The 26158-nt window shown below is 38.1% G+C and overlaps 2 protein-coding genes across 6 annotated transcripts in view; one reads left to right on the top strand and one right to left on the bottom strand.

Annotated features, from left to right (window-relative positions):
• The window catches only part of LOC142402696 (uncharacterized), a 114280-nt gene extending 113791 nt beyond the window's left edge, over window positions 1–489 (bottom strand). The window contains exon 1 of the transcript XR_012773443.1: window positions 80–489. The gene's annotated coding sequence lies outside the window, so the exon portion shown is untranslated. The remainder of the gene's footprint in view (window positions 1–79) is intronic.
• The window catches only part of IL6ST (interleukin 6 cytokine family signal transducer), a 37101-nt gene that overhangs the window by 1134 nt on the left and 9809 nt on the right, over window positions 1–26158 (top strand). For 2 of the 5 annotated variants that reach the window (XM_075488420.1, XM_075488418.1), the window contains exons 2-13: window positions 6852–6932; window positions 8043–8354; window positions 10158–10290; window positions 11572–11732; window positions 12077–12228; window positions 14812–14971; window positions 20665–20747; window positions 21985–22204; window positions 23312–23488; window positions 24196–24297; window positions 24850–24996; window positions 25952–26092. In XM_075488420.1, coding sequence (XP_075344535.1) covers window positions 6866–6932; window positions 8043–8354; window positions 10158–10290; window positions 11572–11732; window positions 12077–12228; window positions 14812–14971; window positions 20665–20747; window positions 21985–22204; window positions 23312–23488; window positions 24196–24297; window positions 24850–24996; window positions 25952–26092 — 1855 coding nt within the window. In that variant the 5' untranslated portion in view covers window positions 6852–6865. Of the gene's footprint in view, window positions 1–575; window positions 701–6155; window positions 6259–6851; window positions 6933–8042; window positions 8355–10157; window positions 10291–11571; window positions 11733–12076; window positions 12229–14811; window positions 14972–20664; window positions 20748–21984; window positions 22205–23311; window positions 23489–24195; window positions 24298–24849; window positions 24997–25951; window positions 26093–26158 lie in introns of those variants that run through there. The other 3 variants (XM_075488421.1, XM_075488417.1, XM_075488419.1) reach the window with 3 other exon arrangements.

Raw genomic sequence — 26158 nt, 5'->3', positions numbered from 1 at the left:
ACCTGCTGCTGGGGGTGCCCCAGCTGCTGGCGGTGCCCCATCCGCAACCCTTCCCCTGTCTTGATGCGGTTTTACTGACCTGCTGGCGTGGCGCGGAGGGTAAGACTGAAGATTATCCGGGTTTTTCTCCAGTGCGGTGGTTGTTAATAGCGACAGTCTTAATTAATAAAGGTGCTGTGACCCTCACTGGACTCGTGTCTTTCGGGCTTTTTCAACTCTCTGATAAGCTTGGCCATATTATCGGCAGGCATTTTCTTATTGAAAAGCGTTACATTTTGTTGCCTTCACCACAACTGGTCTGTTCTTGTTGCCTGTAGACCAGGAGGTAGAAAACTGCTGGCCTTGAAAGAAAGGCACACTTTGTTTCACGATTGGTCCGACTACCGGAGAGATTCCCTGAGGAATTAGGGAGAAAGGGGTATAGTGAGCAGCCTGGGCCATCTGCTAGTTTCCCATGTGCTCCTGAGCTCCAGTCATCCTTTCAGTGGGTCTCTGACGCTCTTCCTAAAGAAAAACAGTGTCATTTTCATTTTGCAGATGATGAAATTGAGGCACAAAGGAAAGCAGTCTGCCAAATGTGCTGGCAGTGTGGAGGAGAATAAATCCCAGTCTCAGTTTTCATCGTTGTTTTAGGCTGACTAGGTGATGGCCAGCTGGTGGCTGCTTCTTAATTCTGAGGCATTTCCAAAGGAGAAACCTGGTAATACAATTATGTGGGGTTATAGTTTTGTCATTAGTGATCTGTTCTGTCGCTGAGAAGGGGGAAAAAAAAAAAGTGGGTCCACAGCCTGAAGAGGTTGAATACTTTTGGGAGTTATGGGCTTTTTTCTTTCACCTTCTTTTCCCTTATAGAACACTAAATTTATACTTCTCTTCCTAAATACTGCTACTTTCAGAGGAATAACGATATGTAAAAGGTATCTGTTGAAAGCATGTAACTTCTGAACTTAAAGAACTTCTAATCTGTATTTTGGTGTATCACAATAGGAAAGGAGTAGAGGATGATGAAAACTTAAGATTACTTCATAGAAGTTAAGCATTAAAAATAAATATTTGGATCTTGTTTACATGTGTAGAAATGTGATCTCCTCAAGTAAAGCTTATATGTACATTGTGGGGGGGATGATACATGCACATCTATAAGTCTGTACACAGAAGGGAGATACACTGTCCCCCATGCTGCTTCTCTGGAGGATTGGCACAGTTGTATGAAAACAAATACAATTCTTGGCCAATTTTTTTAGAATCATTCTTATATTAGCAAGAATTGTCTAAATTAGAGAACCAGCATTGGTGGTTGTCAGTTTTGAAGGTTTGCCTTCAAGACGAGAACATGGAATACTAAGACATTATTTTGTATAAATTCATTTTCTTTTTAGACTACAGCTACTTGCTAGCTGCAAAAAAAATCTGAAGTTTTTCAGAGAAAGTGAAATGCAGTTTAAGGTACAGAAAGAAGAACTTAATTCTTGCAAGCAGATATTTGGTGCTTCTAATGAGGTGTTTCAATCATTTCAATCTGTGCTCCTTTGTTTGGGCTTTTTATTCTGAGTGCTATACTAAAACCCCAGAGGTAGGGAGAAGCCTCCTTCTAGAGGCAAAGGAATGAGTAACGTGGATAAATGACTTTGCTATTTGGTGAAAGGGATAGAGATATAATTTGTATATAGGTATTTTAAATATGACAATGAATTTCAGAATATTCTGTGCATATAATGTTAGGTAAGATTTTAAGTGATTCTCTTAGAGGTGTTTGGGGTTTTTTGAGTCTCATAAATATTTCCAAGAAGGAAGTGAGCTTGGAGGAAGGAAGGAAGCTTGCAGATTAAATACTCCTAATTAGAAAGCAGTTACAGCTTGAGTAATCAAAATTCCTCGAGGATAGTTACCGCTTTTAGATGGGCTTTAAGTACTAGCTGGCTTGTTACAAAACCTCAAGCAGTAGCTGCTACGTACAGTATCACTTTTATGTACTGGTTCCTTGCTCTATCTGCCTGAGCTCTGTGGATTCTTAGTGAGAGACTGTAAGCTGTAAGCTTAGCTCTTAATTTTTTTGAGGAATTTCTGGAAATCCATTTGCCAGTAACCTTTGGGCTTTCATGATTGATGTGATGATGAGCCTTAGCCTAACACCTTCCTGTAGTGGTCGTGGTATTATCTATAATTCCTGACTGGCTTTGCTGGCAAGAACATGTTATTTTGGCTATAGTCTCTTAAACTGAAATTGTCATTTGTAGGTCACTTGGAAAGTAATTGTCACCTCTCTGAAACGGAGAGGTGATAACTCATCATTTGACATATACCTGTATTCATTTCGGGGTAGTTCTTATGATTTATGAAATAAGATTGATTTGTAAGACTTCTCTCTGTTGCTCAGGATAAGTAATGATATCTGTTTTGCATGAATGCCTGACATTTCTTCAAAAACTGCTACTCACAGGTTAGTCATAAAGCTCAATGCTGTTTCTACTTTGTGCATGTAAAGCTTGACTTTAGGGTCGTTACTAGCTTTTCATAGGACACTGCCTGAAGCATGATTTTAAGGTTCAGGCATACAGGCATAGTGCTTTCCTTTCAAAATGGTAGCATACAGGCATAGTGCTTTCCTTTCAAAATGGTAGCAGGATGTGAAGGATAACAGAAGTCCCATATGATTTAGGGATTAAATGGGGTGATCTCATGACATATGAGTTTCATATGTCTGTCTTTACTGAAGTAATCGCAGCTTTTTAACAGGTTTTTTTCCTCTTTAAGATAACTTACATTCTGCAAGTTAAGGACTGTCACTAGCAGCAGTTCTAAATTGACCATGTTGTTTTTACTGTGTAGTATTTTGATGGACTTTGATCCTTTGCCACTTTGGCAGATTTAACTATGAAAGTAACCTGACAAACTTGTAACATAATTTTCTTTCACTGTCTCCCTTTCCTCTTCACGTAGTCGTCCACAACAACTATATAGTATAGAAAAATGTTGATTTGGCTTTTTTTCCAAAAAAAAAAAAAAGCTTCTGAACTGACTAGCTGCTTCAATGTTAATAGAGCATCAGGTTGAGCTTTCATCTTAGATTCCTAATACACCACACCAGTCTGTAAAACAGAAGACTTTGGGCTGTGCTGCATAATCACTGAAACTGTTGAGTTTTCTGTTGTCCAGACTTGAAACTTAGTCTGACTTAAAGTAGTTAATGGTGAACAACTGGTCTTTAGCAATATTTCTTTTGAATGATAGCACTATGTTTTAAAAGTTTTGGTATAGCTTATATACGGGGTTTCTGCACCTGAGCATCTTTACATGCTCAGATTAGAAAACACTAGTTTCCATGGAAGTATCTTCCTCACTCTAATCTGAAGTATGGGTCCTTGTTTTGTTAGTTATAAGGCCCACCATATTTTTTTCTCTTTTTTTTTATAGTTTTCATCTAGGCAAGATGGATGGAAGTGCTCAGTGTAACTCTGGTTCTTTCCCCTAGAACTAAATTTCCATTAAGAATCGGTCTTGTAAAAGCCAGAGAGGCTAATGTTTTAAAAAATAGCACACATTAGAAGGGATTGCAATAGCCCCTTTGTGGGTTCAGAGATGTGTAGCTTCAGTCTTCTTCAGACTACATTGATCAACAGGGGGGGAAATATAAAATACATCACAACAGCCTAAAAGCAGGTAAATGCTGAACTGTAGCATGATTTTGACACTACAGTCACAACTGCTTGTTTCCTGTACTGTAGGTGGGTTGGTTTTCCACACTTAACTTTCCGTTGCAGGTGATGGAGCATGAGTCTCAGTTCTCTTGCCTTTCAGGAGCCGAGTGTGGTGGAGTAAGTACTGTAAACTGTGGAGGGTTTCTTTGCTCCCTCAAAACAAACTAAACTTTCCAAAGTGGAAAGAAGTAGAGATTTGGACTTCAGCTTCCCATGTGTAAATGAATCTGTTCCGGGCAACTAAAATGTTGTATTCCAAGTCTGGAAGAGAGTTGAATATAGAAATGGCATTTATTTAAAAAGATTAAATAATCTTATTTTATTTCTTATGAGAAACGTTATACTTTAGAGCAAAATATGTGAAAATTCTGTATTTTTATTTACTTCTGTTGAGTTGGTTATTGCTTTTTAAGTGTTGGGTTTTATGTTCCTTCAGGTGCCTCACAGTATTTTTTTAACCTGAGACATACTTAATATGAATTAATATGATTTTAACACCAGCAGTTCTGGAGTGGTTTTGTGGAAATACTGTTTAACCTGCAATAAATCATTACCAGAAAGAAAACCAGTAACTTTGTAATGATGTAATACTTACCTGACACTGCCATTATTCTAATGTGGCACCAATTGTGATACCAAATGGGAGAGAAATGCTATAATGAACATTCTTTTAAAAACCTTCCTTTTTGCCTTTTTACATCTGCTTCACTCTTTCCTCTTCAATGTGGAAGCTGCTTCTGCTGTTGTTCTGCAGCTTTTGGCAATTAGCAAGGAAGTGGAGCTGCTGCTTCTTTTCACCTAGCTTGTAGTTGCCCTCAGGGTTCTCATGAGTTTCAGATCTTCTGCAACTCAAATTGTTCAACTTAAATAGCTTTAAATGACTCTTCCTTAAAATAACAAATCTTAAGGTCTATCCTTAATAGAGCACAACAAGCTTTAGGTAGCAAGCAGTATTTATGTTAGAGTAAGTCAAGACTTTAAAATAGATTCCTACATGCTAGTTTTATTCAGAGTCTGAAGACCTAAATCAAAAGAGAATACTCTTCTGAGTTTGGCTGTATTCACCATGTGAATTTATTAAAATTTGTGAAACCAATTGGGATTTGAGCTTGGTTGTATTCACCATGTGAATTTATTAAAATTTGTGAAACCAATTGGGATTTTAACATGCAGAAAGGCATGGGTGGGTAGAAACCTTATTTTTCAGATATTGGAAGATTTTACATCCATAATAAACAAAAACCAGTTGGTTTTGTTCTCTCGCTGTATGCTTGTAATAAATATGTAAAGATGTATTGCACTTAAAACTGTATAATGGTTTTCATATCCAGCCCAGTGAGTACTTGAGTGTAACACAGAAAAAATTAATAGCTTTTTGATTCTTAACTCCATACAACTCCAGTCTGATTATAAATAAGTCGTTTTATTTAGTTAAAAAAAACCAACCTCTAGTGACAAGTACAAATGCTTGTTAACATAATTGTCAAGTCTTCTGATCGGCAATATTTCTAGTATAAAATTTCTATATAGGAAATTTTGGTGGGCTTTGAGTAATGAACTCACAAGTATAGATGCAAATAAAGATACTGGTGAGTGATTCTGACAGATATTATTTTAATCCTAACTGAAACACATCTACGTTGGTGAGCCCTACAAAAACTGCTGTAAAGGTTTGAGATGGGCTTTCGTTTAGTTGTTGGTCTCTAGTTCTTTGGAATAGAGATTTTCTTTGCATTACACTGTTTACCTTGGTATGTTAAAAAAAAAAAAAAGGCTTAGATGTGCTGATGCCTAAGGAATGAGGTTCTAGTTTGGTATTGATACATCAGTGCTTAAATGTCTTGTCTAGTTTTATTGATCTATATGAAATGCCTTGTGTCTTTCTGTCATTATTATAAAGTAAACTACATGCAGTCGAAGCAGAGGAGTATTTCCTGCTATAAATTGCAGTTTCTTTCCTTCTGATAATTGTAAATGTAGCTTTTAAATTTTCCTTTCTAGGGAATACTGAGGGACTCCTTTAAACGTCTTAGTGAGTTGCCTTTTATAGGGGTAAAGCTCAGAATACTAGTTTCTGAAGAAGTTTTAGCAGGTCAATGAAAATAAAACTTCAGAAGCAGGGTTGCTACACGCAATCTCAAATATTAGCAAACCTAGAAATTCTATGTTTAGTTTCTAGCTATAAGAACAGTATGAAGTCTGCTTCTAGAAATCAGGTTGTGGACTAAATGCCCTATTTGACTAAGCCGATCTACCTATTCCTGTAAAGATGCATAAATGTAACTAAAAATAATAATATAGTTTATATGCTTAGTAGAGAATGGTCACTTGCTGTTAGTAATTTAGGGCTGCTTTATAATTGGAAGTTGAGAAATCCTGAAGAGACTTTGTGGCTTCAAAACAGCTGGAGTGGAAGCTACTCTGTGAATGCTTCAGTTTCTCTAAACTGTTTTGTAGAATTGTCAAAATGGAGAACAAGTGAGCTCTGCTGCAATCCAGAAGTAAAGAACATAAGATGTTGAAAAAAACTTTCAACTTTTGAGGAATTCCAAACTCCCTTGTAAGGTTTTAAAGAATTAGTTAATGTTTTTTCTATAGTAGTCAACAGTTCTTGATATGGAAGTGTTGTGCTTCGTAATTCTTAAATGTATTTTAAGTCACTCTTGTGAATAAGACACGTGGTTTTGTGCTGAGTTGTTCTGAACCTTGTGCAAAGCATTTATGTCAGTGCCTTTGAAAGCTAGGTAAGTATGGTAACCATGATCGAATTCATAGGCTTCTGTTTTAAAACCTGAGCCACAGTGTTACGCTCTTTATTCTAACTGAAAATCCCACAGAAGTACCAGTGAAGTTTGTTTGCATTTATGACACAAAAACCTTAAGCAGATGTATTTCTTAAATTTGTAATTAAAGAGGCTTTAAACTGCATCAGTTGTCTTAAGTAGACATTGGATTTTGTTATAGCAGTGAGTAAAATGGAAACAATATGCCCATTCTTCCTCTAGAGTGAGAAGATACTAACTCTTTCAGGAAAGTGAATGCAATACCCGAGAAATTGTCATAGATCAATACAAATCTGAATTTGACAGTGATCTAAAGTGAAGAGTAATAGTTTAAATTAAAAAAAAACCCCACAATTTTCTCTTGTTACAGGAATTCTGTGCATCATGTTTTCTGGGTGGAACTGGGTGGCCCATGGCTTATATCTGCTCTTGAATATTTGTTTTCTTGAAGGTAAGACTTCTGTGTCCCAAACACGAGAGACTTGTAGAACTTCTTTGATTGGATGCTTGAAGCACAGACTTGCTTTTTGTCTGGAAATTTGTGGGGTGAGACCAGAAAGCAAGATGTATTAGGACAGAGAGACCTAGTCTATGCTCTTAATACTATGGTAAAATAATGCATGTTAAACCAATACTCACTTCTGCTTCTATTCATTGCTCATCTGTGTACAGAGATAGTGAGGAGTGACTTTGGTCAGTGAAAGGTTGCTTTGGTTCCACTGACATCACTGGAGCTGGTCACTGTGGCAAACTGAAGTTTAATTTCACATATGCCAAATGGTATCTACATGAAAGCATGTCTTGGTCAGACTAAACGCTGTTAAAGCAATAAGCTACCAGTGAACTAGTGTAGCAGGCTCTATGATCAAGGTAGAGCCGTGGGCCACTGCTGTTGTGCAGCAAATTATCATCCTCAAGATGTTTAGTATGGCTGTTGATTCAAGGCAGTATTTCAGTCATCTATTTCATCTTTAAAACTTGACACTTTTCTCTTTATGTGCCTCTGTAGCAGTAATCACCATTTTATTGTTGTGTTGAAGTTCCTTTGTAAAACGTACTATCAAATGTGCAGAATTCACTGTAATTCCCAAGTATGCTCATAGTATACACACTGAAGCTTTTGAAATGGACAACTCAAGTATTTAGCTGTTTGCGTGCAATTCTAAAACTAATCCACCACCACAAAGGTGCACACTTAAAAAAATTTTTATTGTAACTTTCTCAATAGAAAAATACCTTTTTAACTGCAACAGTAACATCAAGTGTATTACCTTCCTCCTTCAAAATGTACTAAACATTCAATCGTTGACTCTTCTCACTCTCTAAAGGCCCCTGTTTATTAATAGAGCTTTTCTTACTTGGTGGAATGCTTTTGCAAAGCGTAGGGAACACTACACTGGTTTTGCCCCTTAAATCTGCTTGGTGGTCCTCTAATGCATTTCAGTTTTCTAACTGTCAAGTAATTAGACCCATGTACTATTTTTAACATTACACTAGTGTTATCAGCAATATTGACTATGGAATGCTCTGTAGTTTTTAATAAAGATGCAATTCTTTTTAGTTTCAGGTGGACTTGTACAGTCATGTGGTCACATCATCCCAGAGTCTCCTGTGTTGGCCCTTGGTTCCAATTTTACAGCATTATGCATTTTGAATGAGAGTTGTCTTGACTTTGGCAATATCTATGCTAATCAAATTATCTGGAAAATTAAAAATAGAGTGGTACCTAAAGAACAGTATCATGAAATAAACAGAACAGTTTCCAGTGTCACATTTAATGACACTTCTTCACTAGCTACTCCTCTGACCTGCAACATTTTGGCAGATGGACAAATTGAGCAGAACATTTATGGAATTACAGTTACAGTAGGCTGTAAGTACCATTTTTCTTGCCTTTTATTCTAGTCTTAAGAAAATTGCTTCTGAGAAATGGGGAAGAGGATGCAAACAGTAGAAGGTGTGCACATTTTGAGATGCTTATTTCCATTCCCTCATTTCCTGGATAGTTGTATAAAAACATCATCAAATTACATGCCATCAAAGGTGATAAATATGCACAGAATAAAGTTTTCTAAAAAACAGAAGATACTCACTATTTCAGTGTTGAAATAGGAAGCAAACAGAACAACAGAAAAATGTTGAAACAGGAAGATTTAAATTACAGAAAGAAGATGTGAATTTAACTGAAATAGATCCTAAGAAATAACTAACTTTTTCTTACTTCTTGCTTCTGTTTCAGTGTTCAAGGAAATACAATAAGGTTGTATGTCCTGCTTTCATAATAACACTATGAAATTAATGTTTTCTTCATTAACAGACTGGGAAATATTTAGTTCATCTGTATCACTAAAGCTAACCTGAACTGCCTTAAGGATGGACCATGCTATTTGGATTGCTCTACTGCTATACATAAGAAATTACTTTTAACTAATTATAAACTTTCCTTGTTCAAGCATGATAGCACTTGCATGGTTCTGAGCAAGTGCTCTTTGAGACCAGACTGAGGTCTTGAGAAAGTAACATTAATAACTTAATATACTACTTCTTAATTAGTTGGTGGACTGTTTATAAAATAAGTGTTCAAGTGTCCTTAATGCCAGACTATGAATGGCTGATGAATTTTGTTGCCTCCTAGTGTTGGCAAAAGGTATTGCAGTTCTTCCACTGCCTGTGTACAAAAGGCTGGCTTGAGTTCACAATTTAAACTAATGTGGTTCTAGCATGAGTTACAAAATGCTTTCAAACAACAATGTTTTTTGTTTCACCTTCTAAAGAGTAAATTTTTTACCAGAAAGGTGTGACAGGCAAAATACATGGAAAGGTGAGGACAGATACAATATCCTAAGATAACATTCTACAGTTGTAATTCACATGAATCTTGAGATGCATTTGTATTTAAAGGTACTGTATTTTCATACTGTCAGTTAAAGAAAAATTCTGTAAACAGAATAACAACAGGTTTGAGAAGAATACAACTATTCAGGAACAAAACTATAAGGTTCATAAGGTAGTTCTGTTGAAAATAGCATTCTATTTGAAAGGAAATAAGATTCTTCCAGTGCATTATGCTCTTGTAAATAGTGATATTCTAAAAGCTAGAAGCAAACTCTTTGTATGCTATTATCTGAATTTAAGAAGGGAAAAAAATAATTGAGCTACACTCTGAAAAAGTTTCTTACACACTACTTAAGTGCATTGATGAAGAACCCTTATCTCTGTTGTCAGTGTTTGCAGCTAAAGCACCCTTCTTCCATAGCTCGGGTGGGGGAGAATAGACCTATCACAGTTGCCTTAGAGCTCAGGTTATTGGCAAAGTCAGGATATGCCAATCCAGTTGTAGTGCTCATTAGCATTTTTTCTGTGTGAATTAAAATAGATTTAGGTTGAGAGATGGTTGATACCAGGTGTTCTGCCTCAGAATCAGAAATCTGTGCTGTTCCTTCCTGTCAGGTGCTTGTTCCTTATACAGCTCACTGTTTCTCAGAGCAGCTGGTTAAGCTTCTTAACTTCCGTTGGTGGATGGTATCCAGAACTTTTTGCACCCTCCTTTAGAAATAAATCTGACTATAAATACTTCTGATGTTCACTGAAATTGCTCTAATGGGACACTTAGCATGATTCTTAACTGGATTGAAATGTGTAAATAGATTAGTTACTACTAACTTTTTCTGTACAGTGCCCCCAGAGAAGCCCAAGAACTTAAGTTGCATTGTGCATCAGGTGTCAAAACTCACATATCCTATGACTTGTACCTGGAACCCTGGAAGGCATACATTCCTGGACACTCAGTTTAGGTTGAAATACAGATGGTAAGTAGCCCTCTATAGAATATCTAAATAATTTTGAAGAGTATTTGTAGGCTAAACCAAACTTCCTTGAAATTCTGTGACACTTTGGAAGAGTTCTTAATTTAAATCCAGTATTCTGAAGCATTGCTGTCTTTTTGGGGGAGAATGGAAGAGTTAAAGAAGTTCACATTTAAAGTAATTTTAAGTCAGACTTGAAATTTTATTCCTGCACTTGTTTTGGAGTAACAGCTATCTTGTATCTGAAGAATGGAAAAATATATGATTAGTGTGGCTTGAGTACAATACACCTAATCATTAGGCAGCTGGACCTAAATTATATATTTTACATTTTTCTGTGGTGACTGGTCTATCCCATTCTAAACAAGTATAAGATGTCCCTGCTTATTTCAGGAGGGTCAGACTAGATGAGCTTTAAAGGTCCCTTCCAACCCAAACCATTCCATGATTCTAAGTAGAGAAACCAACATATAGTGAGTGGATTTCGTAGAGGTATTATCTACTCTGTACTTCCTAAGAACTCAGAATGGTGTTTGTCCACAATTAATCCTAACATGAAAGCTTCAGCAAAAAGTATTTCTCCTGTGAAAGCAAATTAGCTTAAGTATTTTTCAAACTCTTCAAATGGTCTCTTGTAGTTTAAAATGGAGTGGACAGAATTGTTGCTCTGCCCTGGAAACAGGAAGGACTGCCTACAGCTTTCCATCTACCCCATTCCACTAAAGTGTTTTGATAACAAGTTTAGTAGAAAGTATGGATAGATAGAAAACGTTAATGTTTTGCAAATCTCCTGATACCCCTAGAACTATGTGCTGTTAGTGTAGCAGAAGATGGTGAACAGAAATGATGACACATTGCAGCTGTAACACTGTACTTTCTAAGGGTATGCAGGTAATACGGACTACATCTTTTAATGCATGAATATGCTTCTAGTTACTAGCCATATTGCTTTTGAGTAAATGTATCAATTCTTGATCTTCATTTTTTTAAGTCAGGTTTTTATACAACTTTATATAATTACAATAATGTGGCTTGTGCTTTTGAAGATATGTGACTTGAAGTCAAGAGATTTTATTCTAGTTTCTGTTCTAATGCAATCATGCATTTGTGGCTGAACAAGCTGTTCCAATCTCTTCACCTTTTCTTCTTGCCCCTCTGCTTACAGAGTTAATGGCAAAGGGGAAACATACGAGCTAAACTGATTGATCACTCTGATCTACTTAAAGATTCTCTAAAGGAAACCAAACTTACTGCTTTATACCTTGTTTTTCCTTCTCTTTTTAGGCCACAAGAGAACTTTCCTGACTGTATACCAAAAGTTGTAAACAATTCTTGTACGATTACTGATGTTCAGTTCTTTGTTAACCTGGAGGTCTGGGTAGAAGCAGTAAATGCTCTTGGGAAGGCTGAATCTGATCCTCTTGTTCTTGATCCCATTGAGATTGGTAACTATATGTCTCTTAATAAAGCTTTAGTAGTACATAACTGCTGCTTCTGTGCATATTGCTGAATTGGTATGTTAACGTTTCTTCACTATGGAAATTAACACTGCCAAAATATTGTTGACTAAAACTTAAACTGTGGTGGACAAAGGTTGGGAAGGTGAGATATTTGATCACAGATCAGATAGCAAGTTCTTGTTGAGCAGTCTGCTTTAGAAACTAGTGTGAAGCAGCAGGCATTTGAGCTTGTGAAAGGCTTTAACTGTAGTGTTACTGTATAGTGTACCAGCTGCTAGAGTCATGATAAAATACAGCTGTAGATTTGACTCTAACTCCTTCTCTTCTAGTTAAGCCTCTGTCTCCACACAACTTATCAGTCAACTCAGGAATACTACCTACTGTTCTGAAGCTTTCCTGGGAGAATCGGATTTCAACAGCTGTGATGAAGCTGAAATTCAATATTCGCTATAGGATCATTGGTGACACAAACTGGATGCAGGTAATACCACTAATGTCCCTTGTCACTCTTCTGCTGTAACCCAGCCATTTGTCAAACTGCAGAAGAAGTTCCCTCACTGCTACAGTTCAGAGGATTCACTTTATTATCCTTAGGCCTCATGTGGCCTCCCAAGGTAGTTTATGTGGCCTGTTCATGAAGGTTATGATCTGGGGGTTTTTTGGGCACAATCTAGAGTACAGTGACCTTGTCTTTTCTTTGTGGACTTCTTTGCTGTCCTCCCCATCATGTTGGAGTGTGTTTATTTTGAATTTTTATTTGTACATTCAACATCTAGATCATTCATGAACTTTCATCATCCCATGCACATGCAAAATTACTGATCTGAATGTCATTTAAAGCTTGGGCAAACACTGTACAGTGCTGAGATGATTTTTGGAATTTGCTGTACCTGCACTTGGGTCACAATAACCTCATGTAACGCTAGAGGCTTGGGGAAGAGTGGCCGGAAAGCTGCCCAGCGGAAAAGGACCTGGGAGTGTTGGTTGACAGCTGCCTGAAGATGAGCCAGCAGTGTGCCCAGGTGGCCAAGAAAGCCAATAGCATCCTGGCTTGCATCAGAAACAGCGTGGCCAGCAGGGAGGTGATCATCCCCCTGTACTTGGCACTGGTGAGGCCGCACCTCGAATACTGTGTTCAGTTTTGGGCCCCTCACTACAAGAGAGACATTGAGGTGCTGGAGCGTGTCCAAAGAAGGGCAACGAAGCTGGTGAAGGGTCTAGAGAACAAGTCCTATGAGGAGCGGCTGAGGGAACTGGGGTTGTTTAGCCTGGAGAAGCAGAGGCTGAGGGGAGACCTTATCGCTCTCTACAACTACCTGAAAAGTTGTAGCGAGGTTAATGTTGGTCTCTTCTCCCAAGTAACAAGCAATAGGACAAGAGGAAATGGCCTCAAGTTGTGCCAGGGGAGGTTTAGATTGGATATTAGGAAATTTTTCTTCACTGAAAGGGTTATGAAGCATTGGACCAGGCTGCCCAGGGAAGTGGTTGAGTCACCATCCCTGGAGGTATTTAAAAGATGTGTAAGTGTGGCACTTACAGACACAGTTTAGTGGTGGATTTGGTAGTGTTAGGTTTACGGTTGGACTTGATGATCTTAAAGGTCTTTTCCAACCTACATGATTCTATGATTCTATACAGTATGGTTGTCCTGCATAAGCCTGGATGTCCTTCCTTTAGCCTGATGCAGTCCAGGAAGTGGAAAAGCATAAGAAATATGCCTTACCTGTAGTCTACTGTAGTATGCTCATGTCATCAAGAGTTGTGGTTTTTTCTTCTACATCAGTCTATGGACATACTTTTCAATAGCTTCTCTGTTTTGGCTTTCTTTAAGCCTTCTCTCAGAGCAGCAGTATTCCAGAAACACTCTTTTCATCAAGATCTTCCCATCTTTTGTTTCAGTACGGAGGCCCAAAAGTACTCTGAATTTCATGACTTGTTGGAAGGAGGACTGCTTCTGACTTACCAAAATATGGTGTTTGAAGCAGGTAGCATAACACAGCTTTTGAAGCAGGTAGCATAACACAGCTGCTTGTATGATGTAGTGTATTCCTTTGGAGGAGCTTTTCAAGCTTTAGATGCAGAGATTAATTAAGGTCACCTGTATTCGTATTGTAAAGAACACTGTCCCACACAGCTTCTGCAACTCCAGGATCTGTTGATACATTGTCCTATTAAGTCCTTTTAACTTGTCTTGCCCTTGAAGCGTGCACAAGACCATTGAAATAGTAACTTTTAGAACAACTGAGCTTGCTTAGCTGTGGTAAAACTTGACTACTTTGACAATTCTTTGCACTAAGGATTAACCTCTTCAGTGTCCTGCATGTGTGTTTAATCTGCAGTCATTCCTCTTGCAGGGTTGCTCACTATAAAACCCCCTTAATTGCAAGTGGAATAACATGTGATGGAGTCAGTGTGTGTGTGTACCTACACACATCTATTATCTATGTCACACATCTGTTTGTACATATGCAGTAATAATACTTCCTGGCATTCAGTTGCTAATCTAAGATAAAGGAAAGAGCTTATGAAAATAAACTCATTTATTAGCAAAAGTATAAACTACTTTAAAACAAACTATTTCCAATGTCAGTTAAGAAACACTGTTCTGTATCAGTGGAAGCAGTGATCCTGGATTCTGTAGCTTTATAGGAGGCTTCTAGCACAGGTATTTTGCAATTAATCAAGCAGATAACCTAGCAAAGTTCTGAAGCACAAGGTGGGATATTACAGATCAGTAAGTAGAGGAATGATACGGGAAGGAAGGAGAGGTAGACCTAAACTAATTAAAAAAGAAAACAGAGTATCAGAGATTGTCCCGAGATAGCTGCCTACCTATTCTAGTGTATGTATTGTATTATAGCTGGTAAATACACACAACTGTGACTGATCCCTTACCAAACCATGGTTGAGAATTGAAGCTTTTGGAAATAAGAGGGGAGAAAAACTATGTTGTTTGTATTGGGTGTGTATGCAGTGGGGAGCCCTCTTGGATATGAGCTGTAGTAGCACAGAACTCAGCTTTACAGTTTTTGATCAGTGCCTCAAATCTTTCTTGCATTTATAGGTTCCTCCTGAAGATACAGCTTCACCAAGAACTTCATTCAGTGTTCAAGGGCTCAGACCCTACACAGAGTATGTCTTTTCAATTCGTTGCATGAAGGAAGATGGAGTGGGCTACTGGAGTGACTGGAGTGAAGAGAAAACTGGGGTCACCACTGAAGATAGTAAGTAATATATGAAAGTAGGTCACTGACTTTCAAAATGTGTGAGTGCTCAGCAATTTGGCAATAGCCAGCTGAAATTGTGTATCCTTGCTTGAGTTGTTTGGTTATACGTGCAACAAGGTTCTCCTAAGTTACTTTCAGTACTGACCGACTTGACCCATGCATTCTAAGGAGCATGAGAATAGCTTCCCATAAAGCTAGTCTAGAGGTGCTCCCCGAAAACAGCTAAAATGGAAGGCAGGGAAGAAAAGCTTTCTTCACAGAAAGTTATATTCTCAAAGTCTTTTAGAAGATATGTAGGCTTTATGCTTGTTTCTGTTGGTCTGAAGGTTATCATCTGTAACAGAAGCTATTCTGCCCGTGTGAAAGGTTTGTGGGGATTTTTTTTTTTTGTAGACAGACTGCCTTAGTTTACAAACAACTCGCTGTTTAGGAGGCCGTTAGATAGTCATAGGTGAACAAGCATAAGTAAGTATGAAACAGAAGATTGTAGTCATATAGGGTACATAGGCTTCTTCACAAACTTAGTAAAGCAATGATGTGAAATAATGTGCATAGGGGAAGTGTAGACTCTTATGCACCAAAGCATCTAAATAAAACACTTTGGTTTACTCAACGTTCCCAAAATATTCTGCATCTACAACACTTTCTTGCTTGTCAGAGTCACAGCTGCCTCTGCACTGTCTTGTACCCACTTGTAAACAACACTGATGCACAGTAATCAAGAGTCTTGCTGCTCATCACGGGTATGGTTTTCGCTGTGGGAGGTGTAAGGGAGAGAATGCCATCTATAGACTCTGCTGACTTTAGGCAAGATTAAGGCTATGCGGATAATGGTTTTACTTTGGTGATATTTAATCACAAAAATCACTGTTTCTTTACAATTTCCCTTCCTGATGGCATAATCATTGGAATTGTCATCTCGTAGTTATGACTTGTAATATCCTGTCCCTTTGCAGTAGGGGTGAACACTGAATTGCTGCTATCAAGATTTAATGAGGAAAACTTCTTAACAGCATCAGCTCTTTGGGGGCAATATTTGGATCATGTTTTGTCTTGCACAAAAGGACTTTGCAAGCAGGATATATACAACTTCAAAGTATAAACCAATTACTACTTAAAATACACAAAAGATAGCAAACCACTAGGTGAAGCTTTAAGTTCATAGCCCTGAAAAAAAACTTAAGAGCCTCAATCAAGTGTCAGCCTTCACTGCTTTGTGGAACAAATCCTCAGCATTGCAGAGTTGCTGCCATGCACCAAATCTGTTCACACTACAACCAGCTCATCAACTTGGCTGGCCTTTCAACTCCTTGTGATGCTCCAGTCAGCAGTTACGATGTTGTCTGTTTCCACTGAACTATATGTTCTACAGGTGTGCTGCATCGCCCTGGACTTAGCCATATTCCTTCAGGACAGGGGCACAGAGACCGTTAGAGCACTCAGTGTCTTCTAAGATCTGTGTCCACAGCATTCCACAGTATGTTTAACTTCATTGATTGCTTCCAGTTGCTCATGAACTCATGCATTGCTCGAAATATACTGTGGCATTGTCATGGTTTAACCCCAGCTGGCAACCAAGCACCACACAGCCGCTCGCTCACTCCCCGCCCCCTCGGTGGGATGGGGGAGAGAATTAGAAGAGTAAAAGTGAGAAAACTTGTGGCTTGAGATAAAGATGGTTTAATAGGTAAAGCAAAAGCTGCACACACAAGCAAAGCAAGGAATTCATTCACTCCTTCCCATCAGCAGGCAGGTGTTCAGCCATCTCCAGGAAAGCAGGGCTCCATCATGCATAACGGTTACTTGGGAATACAAACGCCATCACTCTGAACGTCCCCCCCCCTTCCTTCTTCTTCCCCCAGCTTTATGTACTACTGAGCATGATGTCGTATGGTATGGAATAGCCCTTTGGCCAGTTTGGATTAGCTGTCCTGGCTGTGCCCCCTCCCAACTTCTTGTGCACCTGGCAGAGCATGGGAAGCTGAAAAGTCCTTGACCAGTGTAAACACCACTTAGCAACAACTAAAACATCAGTGTGTTATCAACACTGTTTTCAGCACAAATCCAAAACACAGCACTATACCAGCTACTAGGAAGAAAATTAACTCTATCCCAGCCGAAACCAGGACAGGCATTAAAGTAACTACTATTCCCTGTGTTATGAATTTAATATACTGCACAGCTCATGGAAGTCATTGCAGTATTTCCCCACTAGAGAGTCTCTCCTGCAAGTTTGTTCTTAACTACAGCATCTGTGCCTTCTGCCACTGAGTTGTGCCTAAACCATTAGTTGAGTATGTTTAGTGTTTTGTGTTAACTGATTTTTTTGTTGTTGTTGTTGGCTGGGGTTTTTTGCAGCATTTCATGACTTAGCAATTGTTGCAGCAACTGTAAACTTGTACAAAATAAAGTTGCACAACAATAACTGAGCAGTAATTATTGGAACACTGACATTAAAAACACACCCATGCATTTGTTACAGTATGAAAAACCCTGTTCTCAAATAGTGCATTCTTGCATTTTCCACTAACAGAACAAAAATACCTGCAGTGTATACACAGACACAATCTAGACCTATGCATTTGGCTCTTTAATTGCTCTCCAAATAAAAGCCCCAGGCTTTGATGTATAACTTACCTTTCTGTGGTCTATTTTTCTTTTGTCATTCATCTGAATAGCCCACTTAGACTGAACTGGAACTAATTTAATGTCTTTAATAGATGCTTGAGAGGTGCTAACTGGTATCTTCTTGAATCTGAACCTCTATTGGTGTCAGAACACCCTACATTAGTGTCTTGCTTCTTGCTTAAGGTAAAATGAACTAATTTCAGTGTGCAGTAAGCTGTTAGGAATACCTGTGCCATTAGTTGTGATACACTGCTGTGCTGGTTTTGGCTGGGATAGAGTTAATTTTCTTCCTAGTAGCTGGTATAGTGCTGTGTTTTGGATTTTAGTATGAGAATACTATTGATAGCACACTGATGTTTTAGTTGTTGCTAAGCAATGTTTACACTAGTTGAGGACTTTTCAGCTTCCCATGCTCTGCCAGGTGCACAAGAAGCTGGGAGGGGGCACAGCCAGGACAGCTAATCCAAACTGGCCAAAGGGCTATTCCATACCCTATGATGTCATGCTCAGTATATAAAGCTGGGGGAAGAAGAAGGAAGGGGGGCATTTGGAGTGGTGTTTGTCTTCCCAAGTAACCATTACATGTGATGGAGCCCTGCTTTCCTGGAGATGGCTGAACACCTGCCTGCTGATGGGAAGGCGTGAATGAATTCCTTGCTTTGCTTTCCTTGCGTGCGTGGCTTTTGCTTTACCTATTAAACTGTGTTTATCTCAAGCCACGAGTTTTCTCACTTTTACTCTTCTAATTCTCTCCCCCATCCCACCGAGGGGGCGGGGAGTGAGCGAGCGGCTGTGTGGTGCTTAGTTGCCAGCTGGGGTTAAACCATGACAACTGCAAATGTAAACACAGTCTGTTTTCTGCTGGTAGAACAGCATTTCAACAAATTGTTGTAGCTACCCTTCCTAATGATAACAGGATAGTCGCACTTTTTCTACATTGCTTGCTAATCAGTTAGCATTTTTTTGCTATTGTAGCAATATGTTGACGGTAAAATAATTTCCTGTTCTGAGTTTGCTCACAGACAACTTCAGAGGTGTGGTCACCTCTTGCAAATGCCTAGGTACGCTTGCAAATTTATAGGATAATGGGATAACTTAAGTTGGAAAGGAGCTCATGAGGTCTATAGTTCCCTGATCCTTTTTCTACCAAGTGTTGAGCTCAGAGAAGGGACTTGAGGTTGCAGTTTTGGCAAAACCTGTACCTTCCGTTTCATTTCTACTTTGATAGCCTGCAAGATTGGCTTTGTTTCTGGCCTATACAGACCTACCCCATATGGAGCTAATGAATGGACCTTCTGGTTGTGTGCTTGACACCCAGTAGGGAGTCTATTCTTCCCTCCAACTGCTACAAATACTTTGTGATATCTGTTTAGCTTCTAAGTCAGCCTGATTGATCTTTTTTCTTTCTTTTTTTTTTTTTTTTAATGCGCTTTAGCCTTTCCTGCTTGCACTCTTCCTGGTCTCCTTTCTGTAACATCCTGTCTGTTCCTTAGTGCCTTCCAAGGCACCCTCTTCTTAAGCAGTCTATTCAGTGCAGTATTTCAGTGTATGTCTTTAAACAGAGTTAAACCAATGCAGGTTTCATTGTCAAAACACCACTTTGTGCTTGGAGCTTAACTGCACTGGATCAGAAATCTGTCCTTATTTATCCTAATTGAGTTCCCAGTAATGAATTTTGATTGAATTCACATGTCATGTTATATTGGAGAAGTAAGAGAAAGATTGTAGTATATACCCTACTTGCTTAAACAAAATGGAATTTATGTGTGCATAATGGCATTGCTTCAGCTCTACACAAAACTTACTTTCTCTGGGGGGGATACTGTAACATATTCCTTCAGTATTCTAGTCACTTTTCAACTCCTAATGACGATATGGTTTTGTTTTCTGTGGTTACTATCTCAGCCTGAGCAATGAGGATTTCAAGACTGCCTGCCTATTTAGACTGTGTTGCTGTTCTGCTGTGGTGATGGGCTTTGCAAAAATACTGCTGTTAGTGATTAAGTACCAGTGTCTTATTTTACGCTCAGAACAAAGGTGTTATAGTAGGAAATGAACGTAAGGCAGGTCATGTTGCATTCATGATCTATGTTAGGCAAGGTATGTAATTGCTTCTGTTTCATGTGAATTAGATCAAGATACTCAAATGAGATTGTTAAGAAAGAGCTCCCTTTGCCTCAGTTCCCAGTTCTTCTCTCCTGATGTAAAGCATAATAAGAGACAAGATGCACACTGTAGCCTTGATACTGTGTTTTGGACATAAAACAGCCAAAAACTCGTAATGATTAATATAAAAAATTCAATAAAAGAGCTCCCAGAGAAAATACAGTCTAGCAAGATTATAAATATAAATGCATTTTAAGATCATCTTTCTATTCGGGCTAATGTCCTCACAAAGGATTGGCCACTTTTTATTGCTTTATGCACTGTAATAGATTGATTCATTCTACTTTGAAATGAAATTTGTAGTGGAAATAACACTTGAATTTTTTTACAGTACCAATGCCAGAAAGTATTGTAGTATTGTACAAAAGTACTGCAGTTCTGTTACCCTTTTTAGCATAAAGGTTATAGGAAGCTTGGGGAATTCTGGCAGGAGAAATTTGTCTCCTTGTTAACTTTTCTGTACTTTCCTTTTTTGGGTGACTTGATACTGAGGGGAAGGGAGAGTGTTGCAGCTACAGGCCATAGCAAGATTTGCGGTATACAGACGTGCAGGGCTGTGCCTCCAGACACAGGCTGCATAGTGCAGGTTTGGTCATGCCTCACTCAGCACTGTCACCGTCAGCCCATTGTTGCAGATGCTCAGCACAGTGACTTTCAGTTATTTTGATACTATACACTTGGAACTGGTGTTTTGCTCATCCCTTCAGGAAATCTTTCCATGCAGCTGTTCCACTTAATATACCAAGCATTATTTTCTTTGAGGAACTAAGGAAACACTTTTTGTATACGCTTTTATTAAAAAAAAAAAAAAGTAAGCATCTAATGATAGTCAAAGGATGCATTCAAACAGATTAAATAAAAATATTTCTACTATTAAACATTGTTTCTTTCATCAGAACCATCTAAAGGACCACCCATATGGAGGATCATTGATGCATCTCGCTCACCAGCTTCCTGGACTGTGCATCTGATGTGGAAGGTAAAGCAACATGATAAACTGCAGGAACTGAGCGTTCTTTTATAAAACATGAGGCTTTAAGTGCAAAATTTACCTCAACAAACTTGAGTAGATAGTTGGGATAGTACAGGTTTGATTGATATGAGAAGTGACTTTAGTATTCTTATTATAATAATTAGTTATGAAAAATTAAAAGTACAAATGTAAAGGCCATCAGTTAACTGACACACATCTGTGATCCAGAGTATACAGAATACACTTTCAGATTCCTGACTTGTCCTTAAGTAGTCTGTGGAATTGGGAACTTTCACTTGAACGAAGTGAACCTTCATGTTATGCCTTCCGCTGTATCCTAAAACTTTTGTAACAGTGTCTGGACAGGGGTACTCCAGCTGCAAAATCCATTAAGCCTAGAGACATTCCAGAGGCCAAACTTATTAAATACAGCACTGCACATTTGCATGCAGTAGGCTGCTGTGTCTAGTTGGCTGATTAGTCCAGGGCTGAGAAAGTGAATGCAATTATGATCAGTCCCCATCTCCTGCTTGCTTTTGGTCTGTGAACTTTGTCACATTTGATCTAACTGTCTTTTTATTATCACTTTTTCCCTATTACTAGGTGGCTTGTGTGAAGTTACGTGTATATTGATATGGCGGCATTTTCTGACATAACTCATATGCCACGTGCTACTTCTGACATTATTAGCTTAGAGTAGAAAAAGTGGTGCTTACAGTTTCAACAATTTTCTCTTTAAGTTATCTGAAAACGAATATGGTTACACAGAAACATAGTATTTTTCTGTGTTACTAGATAACACAGAAAATGTGTTACTAGATAACACAGAAACAAGTATTTTTCAGCGTATAATAAAGAAAACGACTTGAGCTGTTTTGCATTCGGGTTCAACACAGCTTAAGACGTGAGATTCCTTTTATGTAATTGTGTTGTAAAGTCACATAAAATGCAGGTTTTATCAACACATGTTCTGCAGTCTTTACAATCTTTCTTGCAATCTTTAGCTTTTATTAAACTACTAGGTAGGATTGTGAGCCAAGAAAAAGAGGACTTAAACCAGAAATAGTTCTGGAAGTTACTGCTTTACAGAAATGAATGCAGGTTATTTGCGTTTTCCTTAAATATGCAGTTATTTGATCTATGTAACTTGTCTTGCTCTCAGATTTTTAAATTATGCATCAGACAATAAAGGTTAAGTCATGGTTGTTCAGTATCAGTCTAATCAAAGATGTGTTTCTAACAGGCATTGGAGCCATCTGAAGCCAATGGAGTAATCTTGCACTATGAAGTTACTGTCAGAGCTAAATCATCTCTCTCCAGTCCACCAGAGAAATACAACGTTAATACCACCAACCTTACATTAAAGCTGCCAAATGGAACTTACGAAGTAACTGTGATTGCCCATAACAGAGTCGGGGCATCCCCTCCATCAGTTTTACTTATCCCAGCAAGTAATTCAAAAAGTTAGTGTCCTAGTAATGTCTCTTTCAAATGTATGTGCATGGCTTTCGTTATAAGAAATCTTCAGTGTTGTAAAATGATACCTTTTACATGGACACATAATTAAAGTATTACTGCATGTATCTACAGTCTTATGCTTTATAATTGTGCTACCAGTTGTATACTAGGGAATGTGTGGATTTATGTACTCACAGGTTCATTTGAAGCTGTATGTTCTATTTTGCTGTTCTTTTTGATCCTTAGAGCTACTATGCACTATATTCCGTATTGTTTCTTTTCTTAGCATAGCAGGCATTTTTGTTTTCTTTTTAAAAAATCAAAGGGTTAGGTAGCAAGCATCCTTTACTTCATGTATATACCATCTTGGCATTGTTCTTCTTCCTTCTGCTTTCTGATCTCCTTCCCGCCCCCCCTTGTTGCAGTCTCACTCTCCCACATTTTCAGTATCTTGCCTGGTTGCTTTGTCACCTGCTTCCACTGTTTCCCTACTGTTCATGTTCCTTTTGTTGTGCAGTAGTAGTAACTACAAGCTGGTTTCTCCTTACTTCCAGCCTCCTCTTAGACAATCTGAATACTACCAGGACAGGAAGCAAAAAATAAGTATACAGACAGATGCTGCTTTTAGTGTAAACACCAAGGGAGAGCCACAGGTTCTAAAACTATTAGCTGAACTAATTAAGGGTATGTTTCAAACAGAGTAGCATTGCAGCCAAAAGTACTTGGTAAGGTACATGTGTGAGGTTTAGAATGGGAATTTAGAAGTGTCTCAGGGTTTGATTTCTCTGAGAAGTAGACCCTTTCTTTTGGAAGAAACATGGTATCTGTTTACTGTGCAATAAGGCAACTTACTGTGTTTGAGAACAGAGAAGCTGAGTCTAGCTTCCAGTTTTTAAATAGCCTAATACTGCTTATTTTGAATCTCTGATACAGAGATTCAGATGTAAGCTTCCAAATTTCAGAAAATGGCTTCTACCTTTACTTAGGTTCTGTCAAATTGTCACCATTACGGCAACCCAAAAGTATCCACATTTGACAAAATAGATATTATTATTAATATCTGCTGGAAGAACTGTCAATATTTACCACTTTTCTGTTTTCTTTGATCACAGCTCCTGTGAAGAATGTTAGAACACTACCTAAAGATGGCAAGTTGTGGGTAGGGTGGACTGCTCCTAACAGTTATGTTCTTAAGTATGTGGTTGAATGGTGCCTGGTGTCCAACAGCTCAGACTGCATCATAGAATGGCAGAACGAACCAGGAAATGTTCAAGGAACATACTTAAAAGGTATTTAGCTCATAAGTCTACAAATACTTTGTAGAACACTCTAAAAACCTAGTAAGTATCCTCAAAGTGAGGAACATCCTCATGCTGACTCAAATTTTACTGTAGGACAGGAATCTGGGATAATGCTGAGGGCTTCTCATTTTATCGTGAGTGTGGAAGTATCTGTATACTTTTGTCAAATATAAAACTATCTAATTTTGCATTTTGAAATTTATATTATATAACAGCAAAGGTTTTATCTGCATTTTGGTTTTAGGCTTCTTGTTCTTGGAAACCATTAAAATAGTGAACAGGCTGAGTTCCTTCAGAATCAAATTCTCTGATCCCTCTTTCAGTTCAAACAATGAAACTTGGTCAGCTTTACAGTTGTTTTCAGATTATGATCAGTGGCTTAAAACAATAATTTGGGGGTTCAGTGCTGCAGACAGATAAAGGCTTTTTATTTAAAATAAATTAGAAAAAAACGGACTTCTATGAAGTCTGTTTATTAAATTTAATATTAGAATGTGAACCATTATATTGTTCCTTTAGTTAACATTTTGGAGCGGTATATCAATGAGCTCTAGAAAACAATAGCCAGCTGTGTTAGATACAAGTGCATCTAACAAAACAGCCAAAACCCAGAACCCTGTATCTGAAGTAAATGAGAAGGATGGTGAGGAATTTGACTGTCTGTGAAACAACACATTTTAAATTCCTTTTATTAGGTGATATAAAGCCATTCAAGTGTTACTTGATCACTGTGTACCCTCTATATGCTGATGGTCAGGGAAGTGGACAGTCTGTGAAGGCTTATCTTCAGCAGGATCGTAAGTACCAAATAGTCATCTTGGAGCACATAAGCTGACTTTCTTGACTAAAAATAATGAGACCTTTGCTTCAGTGTGGACTACGTAATGAAAAATGGTCGTACGCTTGAGGGTCGTGTGACATAATTGATCTTGTCCCTTCTATTAATATCCATTCTGCTTATTTACAGTATTTAGGAGTTAAACAGATGTCTGTGGCTGACTCTTTCCCTTTTTCCAACCTTTATCAGATAATTTGTCATGAGTTTGTTATTTTATTGGTATAGTAATATTACTATGCTAATTTATTTTAAATTTCAAGTATGAAGTCAAGACTAATTAACTACAGTTGAAGATTTTATGTGAGCTGCTGATTACTGTTTTTCATATGTTTTTTCCTGAAGGTTTCTCTTTTAAAACATCTTTTCAGTTGCTATGTTGTCTGAAAGTAATGCTTTGCAGATGAGTTAGTCCAGGTACTCCATTGAAGTTTTTATGCAGTAGCAATTCAGTGCTCATTAATACACTGCTTCTGTGGATGCAAGGGTGCCTAATCTTCATCTCCCATTACAGGTCCTTCAAAAGGACCAACCGTTCAGACAAAAAAAGTAGGAAAAGCTGAAGCTGTTTTGACATGGAACCATCTCACAGTGGATGAACAAAATGGATTTATCAGAAGTTACACCATATTTTACAAAACTATCGATGGAAATGAGACAGGTAACAGAAAGCAGAGAAGTGCTTTGTGGCACTGAATTATTCCATCTGTCTCCTTCGTAATACATGCTCCTGAAAAACAAGATACAGAATCGAGTGTGGCTGACAGTCTGTTCTGATGACATAAAGCTGATGTCTGAGGCATAGCTGTCCTCCATACCGAACAGAAAAGTCCCTAATAAAGAATTCAGAACATTCAGTTTGTGTATAACAGGGTACTGAGTTTAGTTCTGAAAGCTGATTTGCAGGTATTGTGCTCCCATCTTTCTGTCTAAACACAGGATGAGGTGGTGGTATAGCAAGATGAAGCTAGACCATTCGAGATGTAAAGGAGCTGACTGCATTTAAATATGATAAAGCCTTAAAAAAAAAAAAAGAGATTTTTTTAATCCTCCTGGAACTCTGGATCAATGTATTACTGATGTAAAACGTCTTGTTTGAAGTGTATTTTAGTTCAGTAGTGCATATGACCTGCAGGCATAAGACAGGGAGCTAGCACTACCAAAAGTTTTTCTTTTTTAGATTTGCTTAAATTGGAAGGGCCAATTACTTACCCTACTTCTTGTTATTTCTAGTTAACCATGTTTTTTCTAGTTAATAACTAGCTATTTCTAGTTAGCCATGTATTCTGCTTATTAGAGACCTTTAAGCCTCAACTTTACTACTAGTTTAGCTTGTAGCTACATTCTGGGGGAAAAAAAAACCCACAGGAAATTAACAAATAAAATATCATCAAGAAAGAGACTAAATTCAAATACTTGAACAGAAACAAACAAACCTCAGCATTTCTTGCACAAGTTTGTAGTCTTTCTATGTATGTTGTTATTTTCCATACAGCCATGCATTCTACTAAAACTATCTTGTCCATCTGAAGACATGATGTCCTAATGCTACTGTGTTTGTGAAGATCTAATAAAATTGTACAGAAAACTAGTATAAATTTTTTTCCTCTCTTCAGCTGTGACAGTGGATCCTTCCAAGACAGAGTATACCCTTTCTTCTCTAACCAGTGACACACTGTATACTGTGCGGATGATGGCATACACAGATGAAGGAGGCAGGAGTGGACCTGATTTTACATTTACTACACAAAAATTTGGTAAGGAAGAGTGGCACAATTAGTAGAAGTAGGAAGTAATGTTGCAACAGTATAGTAAGGGTCTGT

Source organism: Mycteria americana, chromosome Z (assembly GCF_035582795.1).
Source record: "Mycteria americana isolate JAX WOST 10 ecotype Jacksonville Zoo and Gardens chromosome Z, USCA_MyAme_1.0, whole genome shotgun sequence".
NCBI lineage: Eukaryota > Metazoa > Chordata > Aves > Ciconiiformes > Ciconiidae > Mycteria > Mycteria americana.
This window is presented reverse-complemented; position numbering and strand designations above follow the sequence as displayed.